Below are 16,038 nucleotides of genomic sequence, written 5' to 3' on the forward strand. Positions count from 1 at the left end.
TAACTCTGCCTGCTTTAAATGTTTCAAAATGATTAACAGTTGAAAATATTAGAAATTTAGAAAAGTAATCAAACAACATGAAAAACTGAACTTAGCATCCGATGACCCCTTTAAGAATCTGAAAATGTAGAGAGCAGTTCTGTCACTAGGTGTCAGAAATATCCCTAACCAGAGGTCTATTATACTTGATTCAGACTTTCTGCAACCACTGTACAACAATCCATCACTCAAAAGAGTGATTTATCTATGAACCCAGATAGCACACATACGTCTGCAAGATGTCTGTTAAAGATCACTTGATCTAGAAAGCATCTGCTGTGTACAAACAAATCTGACAGACGTCTGTAAGATGTCAGTTTTACATGCATTCTAAATTATAAACATCTTAAAGACATCTAATAGACGTCTATTTGACACCTGATAGGAAACATCCTATAGACGTATTGCAGATGAGCAAACGCTAAAAAAGACATCTTCCAGATGTAAATGCAGACGTCAAATAGACGTCTCCTTGATGTGCTATCAGGGAATCTTGCATCATTGAATCACTACTGTCTTGTTTATCACTGTAAAGCTGCTTTGAAACAATTTGTATTGAATAAATCACTATATAAATAAAGATAACTTGACTTTAATTTAAGAAACTAAAGTTTATAGAACCAATTAAATGTGGATTCATCATGAAAACATCATGTAATGCATTCAATTCAGATATAAGCAGCACATTTACATTCTGAGTGATGTGTCCATCTTTCAATATGACGTTCTCTAAAACAATCACAAGCTCTGCTTCGGGCTGTAGCACAAATGCCGTAGCACATTTCTCCTATTAGTAGTACTATATTCAGTTAAAAATGACCATTGTGACTGATAGCAATGAAAAACAGGATGTGGTTAACTCCCACTGAACAGAATATCTGTCTAATATAAAGTTTAGTATATGTACACTAAAGAATATGCATCCAAAATACTTTTATTTCTTCATTTTATTTTTTGAATGAACTTTATTAAGAGCAGCACGCTATTTAGACTTTAACTTTTTTACACTAATAACAGTATCCAAGAGATGCTTTATGATGTCTTGTAATCAAAACAAAATAATATAAGAGCTACAAGACAACAGTGCAGGTGATACTGAGCACCACGTGTTTAAGTTAAAGAGTATTTTACACAAAGTTGAAGAAACGTTCATTCATAGCTTTGTTTTAATTTTAGCATTCAATGTGATACAATTCAATATACAATCAGTGTATAAGCACAAAAGATGATGTTAGGTATGTAAAGGAATTTTAAAATGATTATTTAAAAAATATTATTTAGTGGTGTATAAATAACTTCTGCCAGTGTCCAATCATCTTGTCTCATCCAAAAATGACCCAACTTTATATTACCCTGGAGAGCAAGAAAAATAAGACAATGTGATAGTCATATGTGGTAAATTTGCAAACAAGGAAAATTACAAGCAAGTTATGAAACAATATCTATAGCATCACTGTAGTTAGAGCATTTGATAACTTCACATACTCGCATATAGACTGAATCAGGATCATTTTCTCTTTCTCTCTTTCTTTGTGGTTTGTTGCTATTTACATCAGGTTGTAATTTTTGTCAGCAGCTAAAAGGATGTGTCAAAAGGTACAAAGCCCTCCTTAAAAGAAGACCACATCCATGTGTGAGTGCTATAATGTAAGCTCTCTGTACACAGTCTAATCACACCGTTTTTATCCATTACTGAATGTATTCATTTCATTAGTATAATTAAAATATATAAAAACAATATAATATGTGGCTAGAAAATAAAAATTAATGTACTGTATGTTATGCATAAATAGCGAAATGCACACATCCCTAAACAAGAATAAAGATGTGGTGTGACCATGCTACCATCCTTTGTTCTCTGAAACGATCACAGTCTCTTTGGACCTGCTCAGGTCAGATACCACAACACATTTCCCCATTAGTAGCTCATTGTGGTAAAGTGTTATAAGTGGTAATAAAAAACCATCATGACTAACAGCAGTGACAAACAGGATGCAGTTAACAGCCACTGAACAGAATGTCTAACATAAAATGTTTAGAACATGTTCACAAAAGTCGATGCTTCAGACACCTACAAGAAAATGCATACAAGAAAACTTCTCAATTCTCTATTTCAGTTGTGTTTGTATCACTTTATTAGAAGCATTTCTCTAAATAGAGTGTCTCTGTGCATGAGGCGTCTTGCTTTTTTAACTGCTGGCACATGCGCTACATTGATTCAACAAGCTCACACAGGAAATAACAGTCAAAAGTTGTGAGAGAGGAGTTGACACCATTGCCACTTACAAATTGTATAAAAGAATTTTGAAATAATTAAAGTATCTGTGTATACAAAACTTCCAGTGTCCAATCACCTTCCATTTTACCCTGGGAAGCAAAAAAAAAAAGAGAATGTGAGAGTTTTATATGGCAATTACAAACTACTCACTAACAAACTATTAAATGAGAGATTCTGACCTGAACACTATGAATCCAGTCCCTGTTCAGATTATCAGTTCGTCCACAACCTTTAAATGAGAAAACAATTATACCAAAATATATGATTAAATAAAATCTTGGTATTCATGAAAATAAAATCAAGCTTAAGTAAAATCCACCTTTCCACAGTTCTGTTCCTCGCCAACACACATAGATACTTGAAACCAGTAACAGTAGCAGAAGCAAACAGATGACAGGCAGCCACAGGATGATACTGATGATCTCTGATTTGTGACTTTTAGTATGTGTATCCTGCTGATCCACATCTTTAGTGCTCACAACACAGAAAAATACAGATTTCTAATTTAGTATGAGTTTTGATTCATGGGTAACAAAATAAAGTTAGTAGCCACATTTCTCCCCTCTTTTTTTAGGTCAAAATTAAATGGCAATGAAATTAAAAATAATCTAGGAATTTAAAAAAAATCCCACCTTCATAGTCCAGCTTTGTGCATTGGGTTTGTTCAATCTTGTAGTCAGTGCAGCAGTAGAGCATGAGATCAGTGTCAGTGATGTTCATCAGAAGCAGAGAGTGAGCGTTCGTGGATGAACTGAGAGCTCTTATCCGACCTGCATAACTGGGGTGAATATTGGAGGGCTTTGGTTTAGATTCTGGACCATAACCATATTCTAGTCTCAAAATTCTAACAAATGTTTGGTTTCCATTTGTAATGATCCAGGTAATCTCTCTATCATCTTTGATGCTACAGGGGAGTGTTGTGTTTCCTCCTGGATGAACTTTCACTGATGATCCTTCAGCGGCAATCATTAAGACAACAAAGAAACCTTGAGATGAAACAATAAAATAATTCGATTTATAGGGAAAATGTGAATCCAATAAAAATTTGCTTGACAGAGATCATTTGATAGCCTGAGTCATTGTGATTACTGACATTTAATAATGCAACATACGTTTTTATCAAAATCAAATTGCAAATAAGGAATATTACAAGCAATTTATGAGACAATATCTATAGCATCACTGAAATTAGAGCATTTGATAACTTCACATACTCACATATAAACCGCCTCAGGATCATTTTCTCTCTCTCTATCTTTGTGGTTTGTAGGCATTTACATCAGTTTGTCTGCTGCTAAAAGGATGTGTCAAAGGTACAAAGCCCTGCTTAAATAAAACCACATCCATATGTGGACGCTACAACGCTCGTCTTGTTTTCTGTTTTAAGTATGGAGTTACAGCGATAGATACCGCTTCAAACAAGCTCAGCACATGCATGATTTGTTTGATTCAGACGGAATCGCGAACACTCCATGGAAAAGAGCTGATTCTTTGATTGTAGTGATTTATTTAAGAATCTGAAAATGTAGAGAGCAATTCCGCCACTAGGTGTCAGAAATGTCCCTAACCAGAGGCCTATTACAGGGGTTGGACAATGAAACTGAAACACTGGCCAATATAGTGTTGGAGGTTTCATGGCTATATTTATGCAGCCTGGTGGCCAGTCTTTACTGATCGCACATTCCACCAATAAGAGCAGAGTGTGAAGGTTGACTATGTGCACCCAATAGCTCAAACATTGTACCCTGAAGGTGGTGCCGTGTATTAGGATGATAATGCACCAATACACACAGCAAGACTGGTGACAAGAGTGATTTGATGAACATGAAAGTAAAGTTAAACATCTCCCATGGCCTGCACAGTCACCAGATCTGAATATTATTGAGCCACTTTGGGGTGTTTTGGAGGAGCGAGTCAGGAAATGTTTTCATACACCAACATCACATAGTGACCTGGCCACTGTTCTGCGAAAGGAATGGCTCAAAATCCTTCTGGCTACTGTGCAGGACTTGTATTTGTCATTCCCAAGATGAAATAATGCTGTATTGGCTGCAAAAGGAGGCCAAACGGCATATTAATTGTGGTCTAAACCCAGGTGTTTCAGTTTCACTGTCCAACCCCTGTATATCTGCAAAAGGACAGTTAAGTGATTTTTTTTTTTTTTTATTATTATTTTTATTTATTATTATTAATGCTTGAACAACATGTACATAACAGAAGTGCCAAGGGTATATACAAAAATATATAACAAATACATATATGTATTATGTGTTATGTATGTAAAAGTACATAAACTATACAAGAATATAAAGAACCAACAAAAAAAAAAAAAGTTAAGTGATTCAGATTTAATCACAAACAATCCATCACTCAAAAGAGCGATTTATCTTGAATCTTGCATCATTGTATCACAGCGTTCTTGTTTATCACTGTGCTGCTTTAAAACAGTCTGTATGGAATAAATCACTTCAGTTAAAAATGACCATTGTGACTGATAGCAATGAAAAACAGGATGTGGTTAACTCCCACTGAACAGAATATTTGTCTAATATAAAGTTTAGTATATGTACACTAAAGAAAATGCATCCATACTTTTATTTCTTCATTTTATTTTGTTTGAATTAACTTTATTAGCAGCACGCTAATTAGAGTGTAACTTTTTTTTTACACTAACAACAGTATCCAAGAGGTGCTTTATGATGTCTTGTAATCAAAACAAAATAATATCAGAGCTACAAGACAACACTACAGGTGATACTGAGCAATACATGTGCTTAAGTTAAAGAGTATTTTACACATAGTTGAAGAAAGGTTCATTCATAGCTTTGTTTTTTTATTTTAGCATTCAGTGTGATACAATTTAATATACAAGCAATATAATGTGTATGAGCACAAAAGATGATGTTAGGTATGTAAAGGAATTTTAAAATGATTATTTAAAAAATATTATTTAGTGGTGTATAAATAACTTCATCCAGTGTCCAATCATCTTCTGATATCCAAAAATGAATGAACTTTATATTACCCTGGAGAGCAAGAAATAAGAGAATTTTATAGTCATCTGTGGTAAATGCAGTATTATATTACTAGCAGACTAATGTATGAAAGATTCTGACCTTAACACTATTGTGAATCCAGTCCTGGTGCAGGTTATTAGTTCTTGCACAACCTTTAAAAGAGAACACAGTTATACAGAAAATATAATAGATGGTATTTTAATGACTAAACTTAAATGGAAATCACCTTTCCACAGTCCTGTACCTCTGCAACACACATAGACACTTGACACCAGTAACAGTAACAGAAGCACAAGACGACAGGCAGCCACGGAATGATACAGATGATCACTGGATCATGATTGATAGTATCTGTAACCTCCTGATCCACATCTTCAATGCTCACTTTAACACACGACACAGACAAATACAGATTTCTAATTTAGTATGTGTTTTGATTCATATGAAGCAAAATAAAGTTAGTGGTCACATTTATTCCTCTTATTTTAGGTTAAAATTATATATATATAAAAAAAAATCCTACCTTCATAGTCCAGTTTTGTGCAGTGAGTTTGTTCATTCTTATAGTCAGTGCAGCAGTAGAGCATGAGATCAGTGTCAGTGATGTTCATCAGAAGCAGAGAGTGAGTGTTTGTGGATGAACTGACAGCTTTTATCCGACCTGCATAACTGGGGTGAATATTGAAGGGTTCTGGTTTAGATTCTGGACCATAACCATATTCTAGTTTCAGAATTCTGACAAATGTTTGGTTTCCATTTGTAATGATCCAGGTAATCTCTCTGTCATCTTCAATGCTACAGGGGAGTGTTGTGTTTCCTCCTGGATGAACTTTCACTGATGATCCTTCAGTGACAACCATCAAGACAATACAGAAACCTGGAGACAAAACAATAAAATTATTTGGTTTATATGGAAATTGTACATCCAAAAACTTACTTGACAGTGAACAAGGATCTTGATCTTGGTGATTATTGACAATTCATCATGTAGCAGAAGTTTTTATCAAAATCAGTATACAAACAAGAACCATCACAAGCCATTTATCAAACAATATCTACAGTGAAATTAAAGCACTTGATAATTTCACATACTTACATATAAACTGCCTCAGAATCATTTTCTCTCTCTCTCTCTCGCTCACTCACTCGCTCTTCGTGGTTTGTTGCCATTTACGTGACAGTTTGTGGTTTTTGTCTACTGCTGTAAGGATGTGTCAAAAGCACAAATCCCTCCTTAATTTGGAGGTCGGCTACAAAAATGGAGACACTAAGGATCCTCATGAGGAGTTTAGCTGTTGTTGTTATTGCATTTATGATCTGGATTATAACAGGTAAAGTGCTTCTAACTGTACAGTATTCTTTCTGATGTAACTTTAAGATTTCTCTGCTTTCGTTTTTGTTTTTAGCAGATACAGAATTGGTGTACCTTAGTAGCACCCTACTATCCACACAGATGGTAAAGAGGGTAAAGGTCATGACTCACTCACAGTTTCTTCAGAAAATGTTCTTATCTATTTTTTTTTTTTTTTTCTGGAAATCTCAAAGAAATAACCCTGACAAAAGGTTGACAGTCTGAGTGACTGATTTTATGAAGAAAAACATGGAAATATTAGTATGATGATGTGCGATGGAACGATCGCAGTCTGAAACCACAAATAAAGTATGATCAGCAGCTACTGGTTTGGGTTGGGAGTTTTGGGTTGTGTGCAGGCTTTTCTGGCAGTAATAGCATGCGTGCCATTCTAGTGGAAAACGCCACATAAAAATTGATCAATCAGAAAGTCAGCTCTTGCATTTGAATTGCTTTGACTCTGCAAAACAGCTGAAGCAATATAAAACAAATATCTCTCTAGCAAATAAAACTAGTGTTATGGAATGCATAAATAGACATAAAGGTAACATTTATGTAATTTATATATGCTACACATACTGTATAAGAGGCTTTTCTGTCAACAAAAGACAACGTCAATACTCACCTATGAGCAACAGCATATCTAAAATGTCTATGTATGGTCAGATACCACAGCACATTTTCCCATTAGTTGCTCATTGTGTTATATGTGTTTATAAATAACCATTGTGACTGATAGCAGTGAAAAACAGGATGTGGTTAACAGCCACTGAACAGAATATATGTCTAACATAAAAAGTTTAGGACATGTTCATCAAAGTCATCACTTCAGATGCATGCATGATTTGTTTGATTCAGACGGAATCGCGAACACTCCATGGAAAAGAGCTGATTCTTTGATTGTAGTGATTTATTTAAGAATCTGAAAATGTAGAGAGCAATTCCGCCACTAGGTGTCAGAAATGTCCCTAACCAGAGGCCTATTACAGGGGTTGGACAATGAAACTGAAACACTGGCCAATATAGTGTTGGAGGTTTCATGGCTATATTTATGCAGCCTGGTGGCCAGTCTTTACTGATCGCACATTCCACCAATAAGAGCAGAGTGTGAAGGTTGACTATGTGCACCCAATAGCTCAAACATTGTACCCTGAAGGTGGTGCCGTGTATTAGGATGATAATGCACCAATACACACAGCAAGACTGGTGACAAGAGTGATTTGATGAACATGAAAGTAAAGTTAAACATCTCCCATGGCCTGCACAGTCACCAGATCTGAATATTATTGAGCCACTTTGGGGTGTTTTGGAGGAGCGAGTCAGGAAATGTTTTCATACACCAACATCACATAGTGACCTGGCCACTGTTCTGCGAAAGGAATGGCTCAAAATCCTTCTGGCTACTGTGCAGGACTTGTATTTGTCATTCCCAAGATGAAATAATGCTGTATTGGCTGCAAAAGGAGGCCAAACGGCATATTAATTGTGGTCTAAACCCAGGTGTTTCAGTTTCACTGTCCAACCCCTGTATATCTGCAAAAGGACAGTTAAGTGATTTTTTTTTTTTATTATTATTTTTATTTATTATTATTAATGCTTGAACAACATGTACATAACAGAAGTGCCAAGGGTATATACAAAAATATATAACAAATACATATATGTATTATGTGTTATGTACAAAAGTACATAAACTATACAAGAATATAAAGAACCAACAAAAAAAAAAAAAGTTAAGTGATTCAGATTTAATCACAAACAATCCATCACTCAAAAGAGCGATTTATCTTGAATCTTGCATCATTGTATCACAGCGTTCTTGTTTATCACTGTGCTGCTTTAAAACAGTCTGTATGGAATAAATCACTTCAGTTAAAAATGACCATTGTGACTGATAGCAATGAAAAACAGGATGTGGTTAACTCCCACTGAACAGAATATTTGTCTAATATAAAGTTTAGTATATGTACACTAAAGAAAATGCATCCATACTTTTATTTCTTCATTTTATTTTGTTTGAATTAACTTTATTAGCAGCACGCTAATTAGAGTGTAACTTTTTTTTTTACACTAACAACAGTATCCAAGAGGTGCTTTATGATGTCTTGTAATCAAAACAAAATAATATCAGAGCTACAAGACAACACTACAGGTGATACTGAGCAATACATGTGCTTAAGTTAAAGAGTATTTTACACATAGTTGAAGAAAGGTTCATTCATAGCTTTGTTTTTTTATTTTAGCATTCAGTGTGATACAATTTAATATACAAGCAATATAATGTGTATGAGCACAAAAGATGATGTTAGGTATGTAAAGGAATTTTAAAATGATTATTTAAAAAATATTATTTAGTGGTGTATAAATAACTTCATCCAGTGTCCAATCATCTTCTGATATCCAAAAATGAATGAACTTTATATTACCCTGGAGAGCAAGAAATAAGAGAATTTTATAGTCATCTGTGGTAAATGCAGTATTATATTACTAGCAGACTAATGTATGAAAGATTCTGACCTTAACACTATTGTGAATCCAGTCCTGGTGCAGGTTATTAGTTCTTGCACAACCTTTAAAAGAGAACACAGTTATACAGAAAATATAATAGATGGTATTTTAATGACTAAACTTAAATGGAAATCACCTTTCCACAGTCCTGTACCTCTGCAACACACATAGACACTTGACACCAGTAACAGTAACAGAAGCACACAGACGACAGGCAGCCACGGAATGATACAGATGATCACTGGATCATGATTGATAGTATCTGTAACCTCCTGATCCACATCTTCAATGCTCACTTTAACACACGACACAGACAAATACAGATTTCTAATTTAGTATGTGTTTTGATTCATATGAAGCAAAATAAAGTTAGTGGTCACATTTATTCCTCTTATTTTAGGTTAAAATTATATATATATAAAAAAAAATCCTACCTTCATAGTCCAGTTTTGTGCAGTGAGTTTGTTCATTCTTATAGTCAGTGCAGCAGTAGAGCATGAGATCAGTGTCAGTGATGTTCATCAGAAGCAGAGAGTGAGTGTTTGTGGATGAACTGACAGCTTTTATCCGACCTGCATAACTGGGGTGAATATTGAAGGGTTCTGGTTTAGATTCTGGACCATAACCATATTCTAGTTTCAGAATTCTGACAAATGTTTGGTTTCCATTTGTAATGATCCAGGTAATCTCTCTGTCATCTTCAATGCTACAGGGGAGTGTTGTGTTTCCTCCTGGATGAACTTTCACTGATGATCCTTCAGTGACAACCATCAAGACAATACAGAAACCTGGAGACAAAACAATAAAATTATTTGGTTTATATGGAAATTGTACATCCAAAAACTTACTTGACAGTGAACAAGGATCTTGATCTTGGTGATTATTGACAATTCATCATGTAGCAGAAGTTTTTATCAAAATCAGTATACAAACAAGAACCATCACAAGCCATTTATCAAACAATATCTACAGTGAAATTAAAGCACTTGATAATTTCACATACTTACATATAAACTGCCTCAGAATCATTTTCTCTCTCTCTCTCTCGCTCACTCACTCGCTCTTCGTGGTTTGTTGCCATTTACGTGACAGTTTGTGGTTTTTGTCTACTGCTGTAAGGATGTGTCAAAAGCACAAATCCCTCCTTAATTTGGAGGTCGGCTACAAAAATGGAGACACTAAGGATCCTCATGAGGAGTTTAGCTGTTGTTGTTATTGCATTTATGATCTGGATTATAACAGGTAAAGTGCTTCTAACTGTACAGTATTCTTTCTGATGTAACTTTAAGATTTCTCTGCTTTCGTTTTTGTTTTTAGCAGATACAGAATTGGTGTACCTTAGTAGCACCCTACTATCCACACAGATGGTAAAGAGGGTAAAGGTCATGACTCACTCACAGTTTCTTCAGAAAATGTTCTTATCTATTTTTTTTTTTTTTTTCTGGAAATCTCAAAGAAATAACCCTGACAAAAGGTTGACAGTCTGAGTGACTGATTTTATGAAGAAAAACATGGAAATATTAGTATGATGATGTGCGATGGAACGATCGCAGTCTGAAACCACAAATAAAGTATGATCAGCAGCTACTGGTTTGGGTTGGGAGTTTTTGGGTTGTGTGCAGGCTTTTCTGGCAGTAATAGCATGCGTGCCATTCTAGTGGAAAACGCCACATAAAAATTGATCAATCAGAAAGTCAGCTCTTGCATTTTGAATTGCTTTGACTCTGCAAAACAGCTGAAGCAATATAAAACAAATATCTCTCTAGCAAATAAAACTAGTGTTATGGAATGCATAAATAGACATAAAGGTAACATTTATGTAATTTATATATGCTACACATACTGTATAAGAGGCTTTTCTGTCAACAAAAGACAACGTCAATACTCACCTATGAGCAACAGCATATCTAAAATGTCTATGTATGGTCAGATACCACAGCACATTTTCCCATTAGTTGCTCATTGTGTTATATGTGTTTATAAATAACCATTGTGACTGATAGCAGTGAAAAACAGGATGTGGTTAACAGCCACTGAACAGAATATATGTCTAACATAAAAAGTTTAGGACATGTTCATCAAAGTCATCACTTCAGATGCCCACAAAAAATGAAAGATGCCATCCAAAAAAAATGTATCTTAATTCTATATTTCAGTTCTGCTTGTATCATTTTATTATAAGCATTTCTGTAAATAGAGTGTCTGTTTGTGTGCGTGAGATGTCTTTCTTTAACTGCTGGCACAAGAGCTACATTTATGAGTCAACAATCACACACAGTAAATAACACTATAAAAAATGATGTTAGGAGGTTTCTGATGCATACAATCACAACAAAATACAATGGTACAGGTCATTGCAAGTATTGTCATTATTCAAGTCCAGAAGTTACATATTTAAAGTGGCAAGACCTATCATAAAGCATTGATATAAACAGTTAGGGGTTCTAGCAACTCGTCACATATTGACGCTTGGTTAGGACCCTTTGGCATTAGGACCCTTTGGTGTTGCTTTTTGACGCTCAAGGTACCCCTTTAGTGTCACTTTTGGCCGTGCAGGGTCCTCCATTGGTTTCAGTTGCCTTAATTTAATGGTTTGCATGCATTTGTAAAAAATATAAATGATTTTATATAAATTTATACTTTCATTGGAGCACCTAACCCCACAAACAACCCCTAATCTCAACCCTACCTTTACTTCATACCTTTAATACATACCTCAAATTTATTAACAGTAAATGTGGTCATTTTCCAGAACAACATTTAGATACACATAAATTCATGGTTGTGTGATTAATGCAAGTATACATAGTAGTTAAGGTCACATAATATAAAGTGTGATCAATAATTTCACAGCCAATGATTAGTAAACAGATAAGCTTACTGAATTCATTCCCAAACTAAACTAAACTGATATCCACATTTGTTGACAGAATGGAAAAATGATGAAATCATCCACAAAAATAAATGTGCTTGCAATTACCAGGATGTAGCCCATGCACTTTCCTCTTTCCTTTCCTCCTTAAAACTAATTAAGGCAAACAAGCAAGTACCTTGAATATTCTCATGGCTGAAAGGGAAAATTTTGAAGTTTTTGTAACAATAGTTCACGTATAGTATTCTGCACCATTTTAGTATAGCAATACTCACGTACTATTACTTATGAACCAAATTTAGCACCTAAATTAACCCTGGGTCAACTCTGGATCAGAACTTGGGCTAGATCAGGGTGGGGTCTTTTGATTTTGGCTAGCAAGCAGTCTTCGATATCACCCTGACAACTGTCTACTCACAGCCTAGCAACCACTTACAGCATCCCAGTAACCAGATAAACAGTCATGGGGAGAAACTGATGATTGTGACATTGTAATGCACTGTATAACTATTTATTTATGTATTTTTATTATTATTCTTTTTAATTTTGCAGGAAAATTCAAAGAAATAAGTCCATGCGGCCAAGCTCTTGGATGGTCCTGCAAACATGACCCATTAGTGACCACTGTTTAATAAGTTACTCCTGACAAGAAGTGTGATGCAAGACTGAATTGTATGAGAAAAACATGGAAATGTTAGTATGATGATGTGTGATGGAACAATTGAGGTCTCAAACTACAAATAAAGTATGATCAGCATCTATCGGTTTTGGCTGTGGTTGATGTTTCCGAGTGTTTGCAAGCATTTCTATGGCAGTAATAGCATGTGCAATATCTAGTGGAGGATGCCACCAAAATCCTTGATCAAACCACAATGTTAACACCAGCATTTTGAGTTGTTGCAAAACAGCTACAGAAATATAAAACAAATATCTGGCTAGCAAATAAAACCTATATTACGGGATGCATAAATAGACAACACAATAAAGAGACACTGATATGAACAAAGTAAAAATATGTAAAGTGCACACATCCTTAAACAACAACAAAGATGAGAATAATCAAGAGTCACGTGACGCAAGATGGCAGAGTAGTCATACTTTTGCTGAGACACTGCTGAGGCCTTTGATTTTAACTTTTTCAGAATAGTCTACCTTAACTGGTGTTATTCTGAGTGTGGTGGACGCAAAGTATGTCAGAGAAAAGTCTGAATCTAAATTACACGCTCAGAAGACGACAACAATCAAAACTTCCCACTCCCGTGCACACAACCAAGATGGCGGAGGTATCGTTAACCGCTGGTGAAATAGACACGCTAGTTAAGCGTATTACCTCAGAAGTCCTCGCAGGTGTAAACAAAGTGCTTGAGAACAAAATTTATCCTCTGATGGAGAAGCTTTCTGCCGTAACTGCACATGTGACAGAGTTGGAAACCCGCGTTGCTGGAGCTGAGTCATATCATCGTATATCCAGGATGGAAGACACAGTTGTCAAAGATAATGCAGACTTGGTCAAGATAAAGGCGACCCTTGAAAATGCTCTGGACAAAATGGATTACTTGGAGAATAGAAGCAGGAGGTGCAACATCAGAATAATTGGCCTACCTGAGGGGAAGGAAGGTACCAACCCTGTTCTGTTTTTCAAGTCCTGGCTGCCTAGTCTGCTGAATATTGACTGCAAGCATGGTCAACTTAAAGTAGAACGCATGCACCGCATCCCGATGCGCCAACCTGCTCCAGGTGAGAGACCGCGCCATGATCCTGAAGCTTCACAATTTTTAGGATAAAGTGAGTGTTTTACAAGCTGCGCGAACAGCCGGAAAACTTCTGCACAAGCAGCGTGTCATTTCCATCTACGAGGATTTCTCAGCTGCGATTATTAGGAAAAGGCAGGCATTTGGTGCAGTCAAAAAACATCTCCGTGAGAAGGGATTGAGCTTCTCCATGATATATCTGGCAGTCCTCAGAGTGCAATATGAAGGCGCCAAGTTCTTCAAACTGCCGAGTGATGTGGAGGATTTTCTATCTAGCTTACCTGCCTCGACTCCTGCTTAACAAGCTGACTCAGCCCGTCTTGAAGTGGCTGAATGACTTTAAAATTTAGTCCACAAGTTTTCTGTGCAACCCGAGTGTTTTGCACGTAAGGAAGTTTGATTATTCATTGGACAAAAATTATGAACATTTAACGAAAGGATTTATATTTTTATTTTGTCTTTTATTATTATTTTTTTGAGTCAACGATATTCTTTATTTTTTATTAGTATTATTTATTTTATTTTATTAATACATTTTTTAAATATTTTTTATATATAAGAGATCACACTAGAGATGCAGGATTCTAAGAGATGACAGGAATTTTGACTCTTTTGACATACTGGATCTGGATTTATCTTGACTTGACTGTCTGATTAAGTACGTTTTGTTTTAAGTTCTGTTATAAAGAGGCATTCGCAGCTGCCAGCTTTTCTAACACCAATGACTGTACGACTGGTTTTTGTGTTATTTCTATATCTTCTAACGTTTAAACCAGCTATCTGTTGTACTTCTCGGTCTTGTAAGGTTTCTTTTGAACATGGGGCTGTTTCCCCATGGATTTCAAAAAAGAAATGGACCGGTGTCAGGCTCCGCTCTTTGATTTACATAAATGCTTGTGTTTTTATGAGTGTAAATAGTTATAATTTCTTGTTTGGCATGCAGGGTTTTTTTGTATGTATTTTTCTATGTGTCCTCATTTCGTTAACTCAACTTCCTCTAACCTCTGTGGGTCTGATGACCTTAATTTACTCGCGTCTCACAATATAACACTGCCTATTTCTAAGGTATGTTGCATACAGGATAGCTTGCCTGTTGTTAAATCTTTACATTATTGTGCATTAATCTTTACGTTACTTTACATTAATGTCCATGAATAATCTGTAATTGAAACTTTGTAGTTGGAACGTAAGGGGTGTTCAAAATCCTGTTAAAAGAAAAAAGATTCTGAATTATTTGAAAAAAAGAACAAGTTCATATTGCTTGTTTACAGGAGAGACATTTAACAGTGAATGAACACATCAAATTGAAGGGAGACTGAGTTGGGCAAGTGTTGTTACTAGCAAGAGTAGGGGAGTGGCCATTCTCATTCACAAACATCTCCCTCTCTCAAATGTAAATGTTCATGCCGATAACTCAGGTCGATATGTGCTTCTTAAGGGGATGTTGAGTGGAGTACCTTTTATTTTAATGAATGTATATATACCCCCCATTCAATCTAATGATCTTATTACACAAATCTTTTGTAAATTTGCTAAATGGCAGTGCGAGCACAGTGTAATTGCTGGTGATTTCAGTTGTGTTCTTTCACCTAAATTAGATAAATCTGTCCCGTTAAAAGGCAGACGCTCTGGCAGGGCCTTGCCCTGGACAAGACTTGCCAGGAATTGGGCTTGGTAGATACATGGCAGGTTCTACACCCTGGGAAAAGGGAGTATACTTTTTTTTCAGGAGTACACAAAACTAGCAGTAGAATAGACTATATTTTTTCACCTAAAGCTTCCCTTCATAATATACTAAACTGTGAGATAGGTAATATTGTCATATCTGATCATGCGGCTGTATTCCTTAACTTATCCCTCTCTAATGTCAGATGTCATCAGGGTATGTGGAGATTTCCCTCCTGGCTTGCCTTTGATCCAGATTTTGAATCCTACCTAAAAGAACAAATTAAATTGTTCTTTATAGACAATAAAACCCATGGGATCTCTCCCAATTTGTTATGGGATACTGCGAAAGCATATATCAGGGGGTTAATATATCAGGGGGTTATTTCGTATGTGTCAAATATGAAAAAGAAAAGTTTAGCAGATCAAAGAAAGCTAGAAATGAAGCTCCATGATCTTCATTCAAGATATAATATATCCCCCTCTGATGAACTATTGGCAGAAATCCAAACTATACAAATATCCCTTGAAGCTATTCTCACAAAAAAGGCAGAGAA

The 16,038-nt window shown here is 35.6% G+C and overlaps 1 protein-coding gene across 3 annotated transcripts; it reads right to left on the bottom strand.

Annotated features, from left to right (window-relative positions):
* Positions 1 to 1,266: 1,266 nt before the first annotated feature.
* On the bottom strand, positions 1,267 to 10,228 carry LOC127155622 (uncharacterized). Of its 3 annotated transcripts, none has more exons than XM_051097969.1 (5): positions 10,201 to 10,228; positions 9,628 to 9,981; positions 9,330 to 9,488; positions 5,434 to 5,486; positions 1,267 to 1,392 (listed from the first exon to the last, which is right to left on the bottom strand). In XM_051097969.1, the coding sequence occupies exons 1-5, from the start codon at positions 10,220 to 10,222 to the stop codon at positions 1,303 to 1,305; spliced, it is 678 nt and encodes a 225-aa protein (XP_050953926.1). In that variant the 5' UTR covers positions 10,223 to 10,228; the 3' UTR covers positions 1,267 to 1,302. The 3 variants fall into 3 exon arrangements, with proteins under 3 accessions (XP_050953926.1, XP_050953925.1, XP_050953924.1); XM_051097968.1 differs by lacking the exon at positions 5,434 to 5,486 and adding an exon at positions 9,203 to 9,255; XM_051097967.1 differs by lacking the exon at positions 1,267 to 1,392 and adding an exon at positions 4,718 to 5,343.
* Between the last annotated feature and the right edge of the window lie 5,810 nt (positions 10,229 to 16,038).

Source organism: Labeo rohita, chromosome 24, assembly GCF_022985175.1.
Source record: "Labeo rohita strain BAU-BD-2019 chromosome 24, IGBB_LRoh.1.0, whole genome shotgun sequence".
Classification (NCBI taxonomy): Eukaryota; Metazoa; Chordata; class Actinopteri; order Cypriniformes; family Cyprinidae; genus Labeo; species Labeo rohita.

What these genes read in the sequence shown, in the direction of transcription:
- LOC127155622 (XM_051097969.1), bottom strand. Translation starts at nt 10,222, where the DNA reads ATGATTCTGAGGCAGTTTATAT. An exon ending in GATTCTGAGGCAGTTTATAT is followed by an intron (nt 9,982 to 10,200) that starts GTAAGTATGTGA and finishes TTTTGTCTCCAG; the next exon opens with GTTTCTGTATTGTCTTGATG. An exon ending in CACAAAACTGGACTATGAAG is followed by an intron (nt 9,489 to 9,627) that starts GTAGGATTTTTT and finishes CGTGTGTTAAAG; the next exon opens with TGAGCATTGAAGATGTGGAT.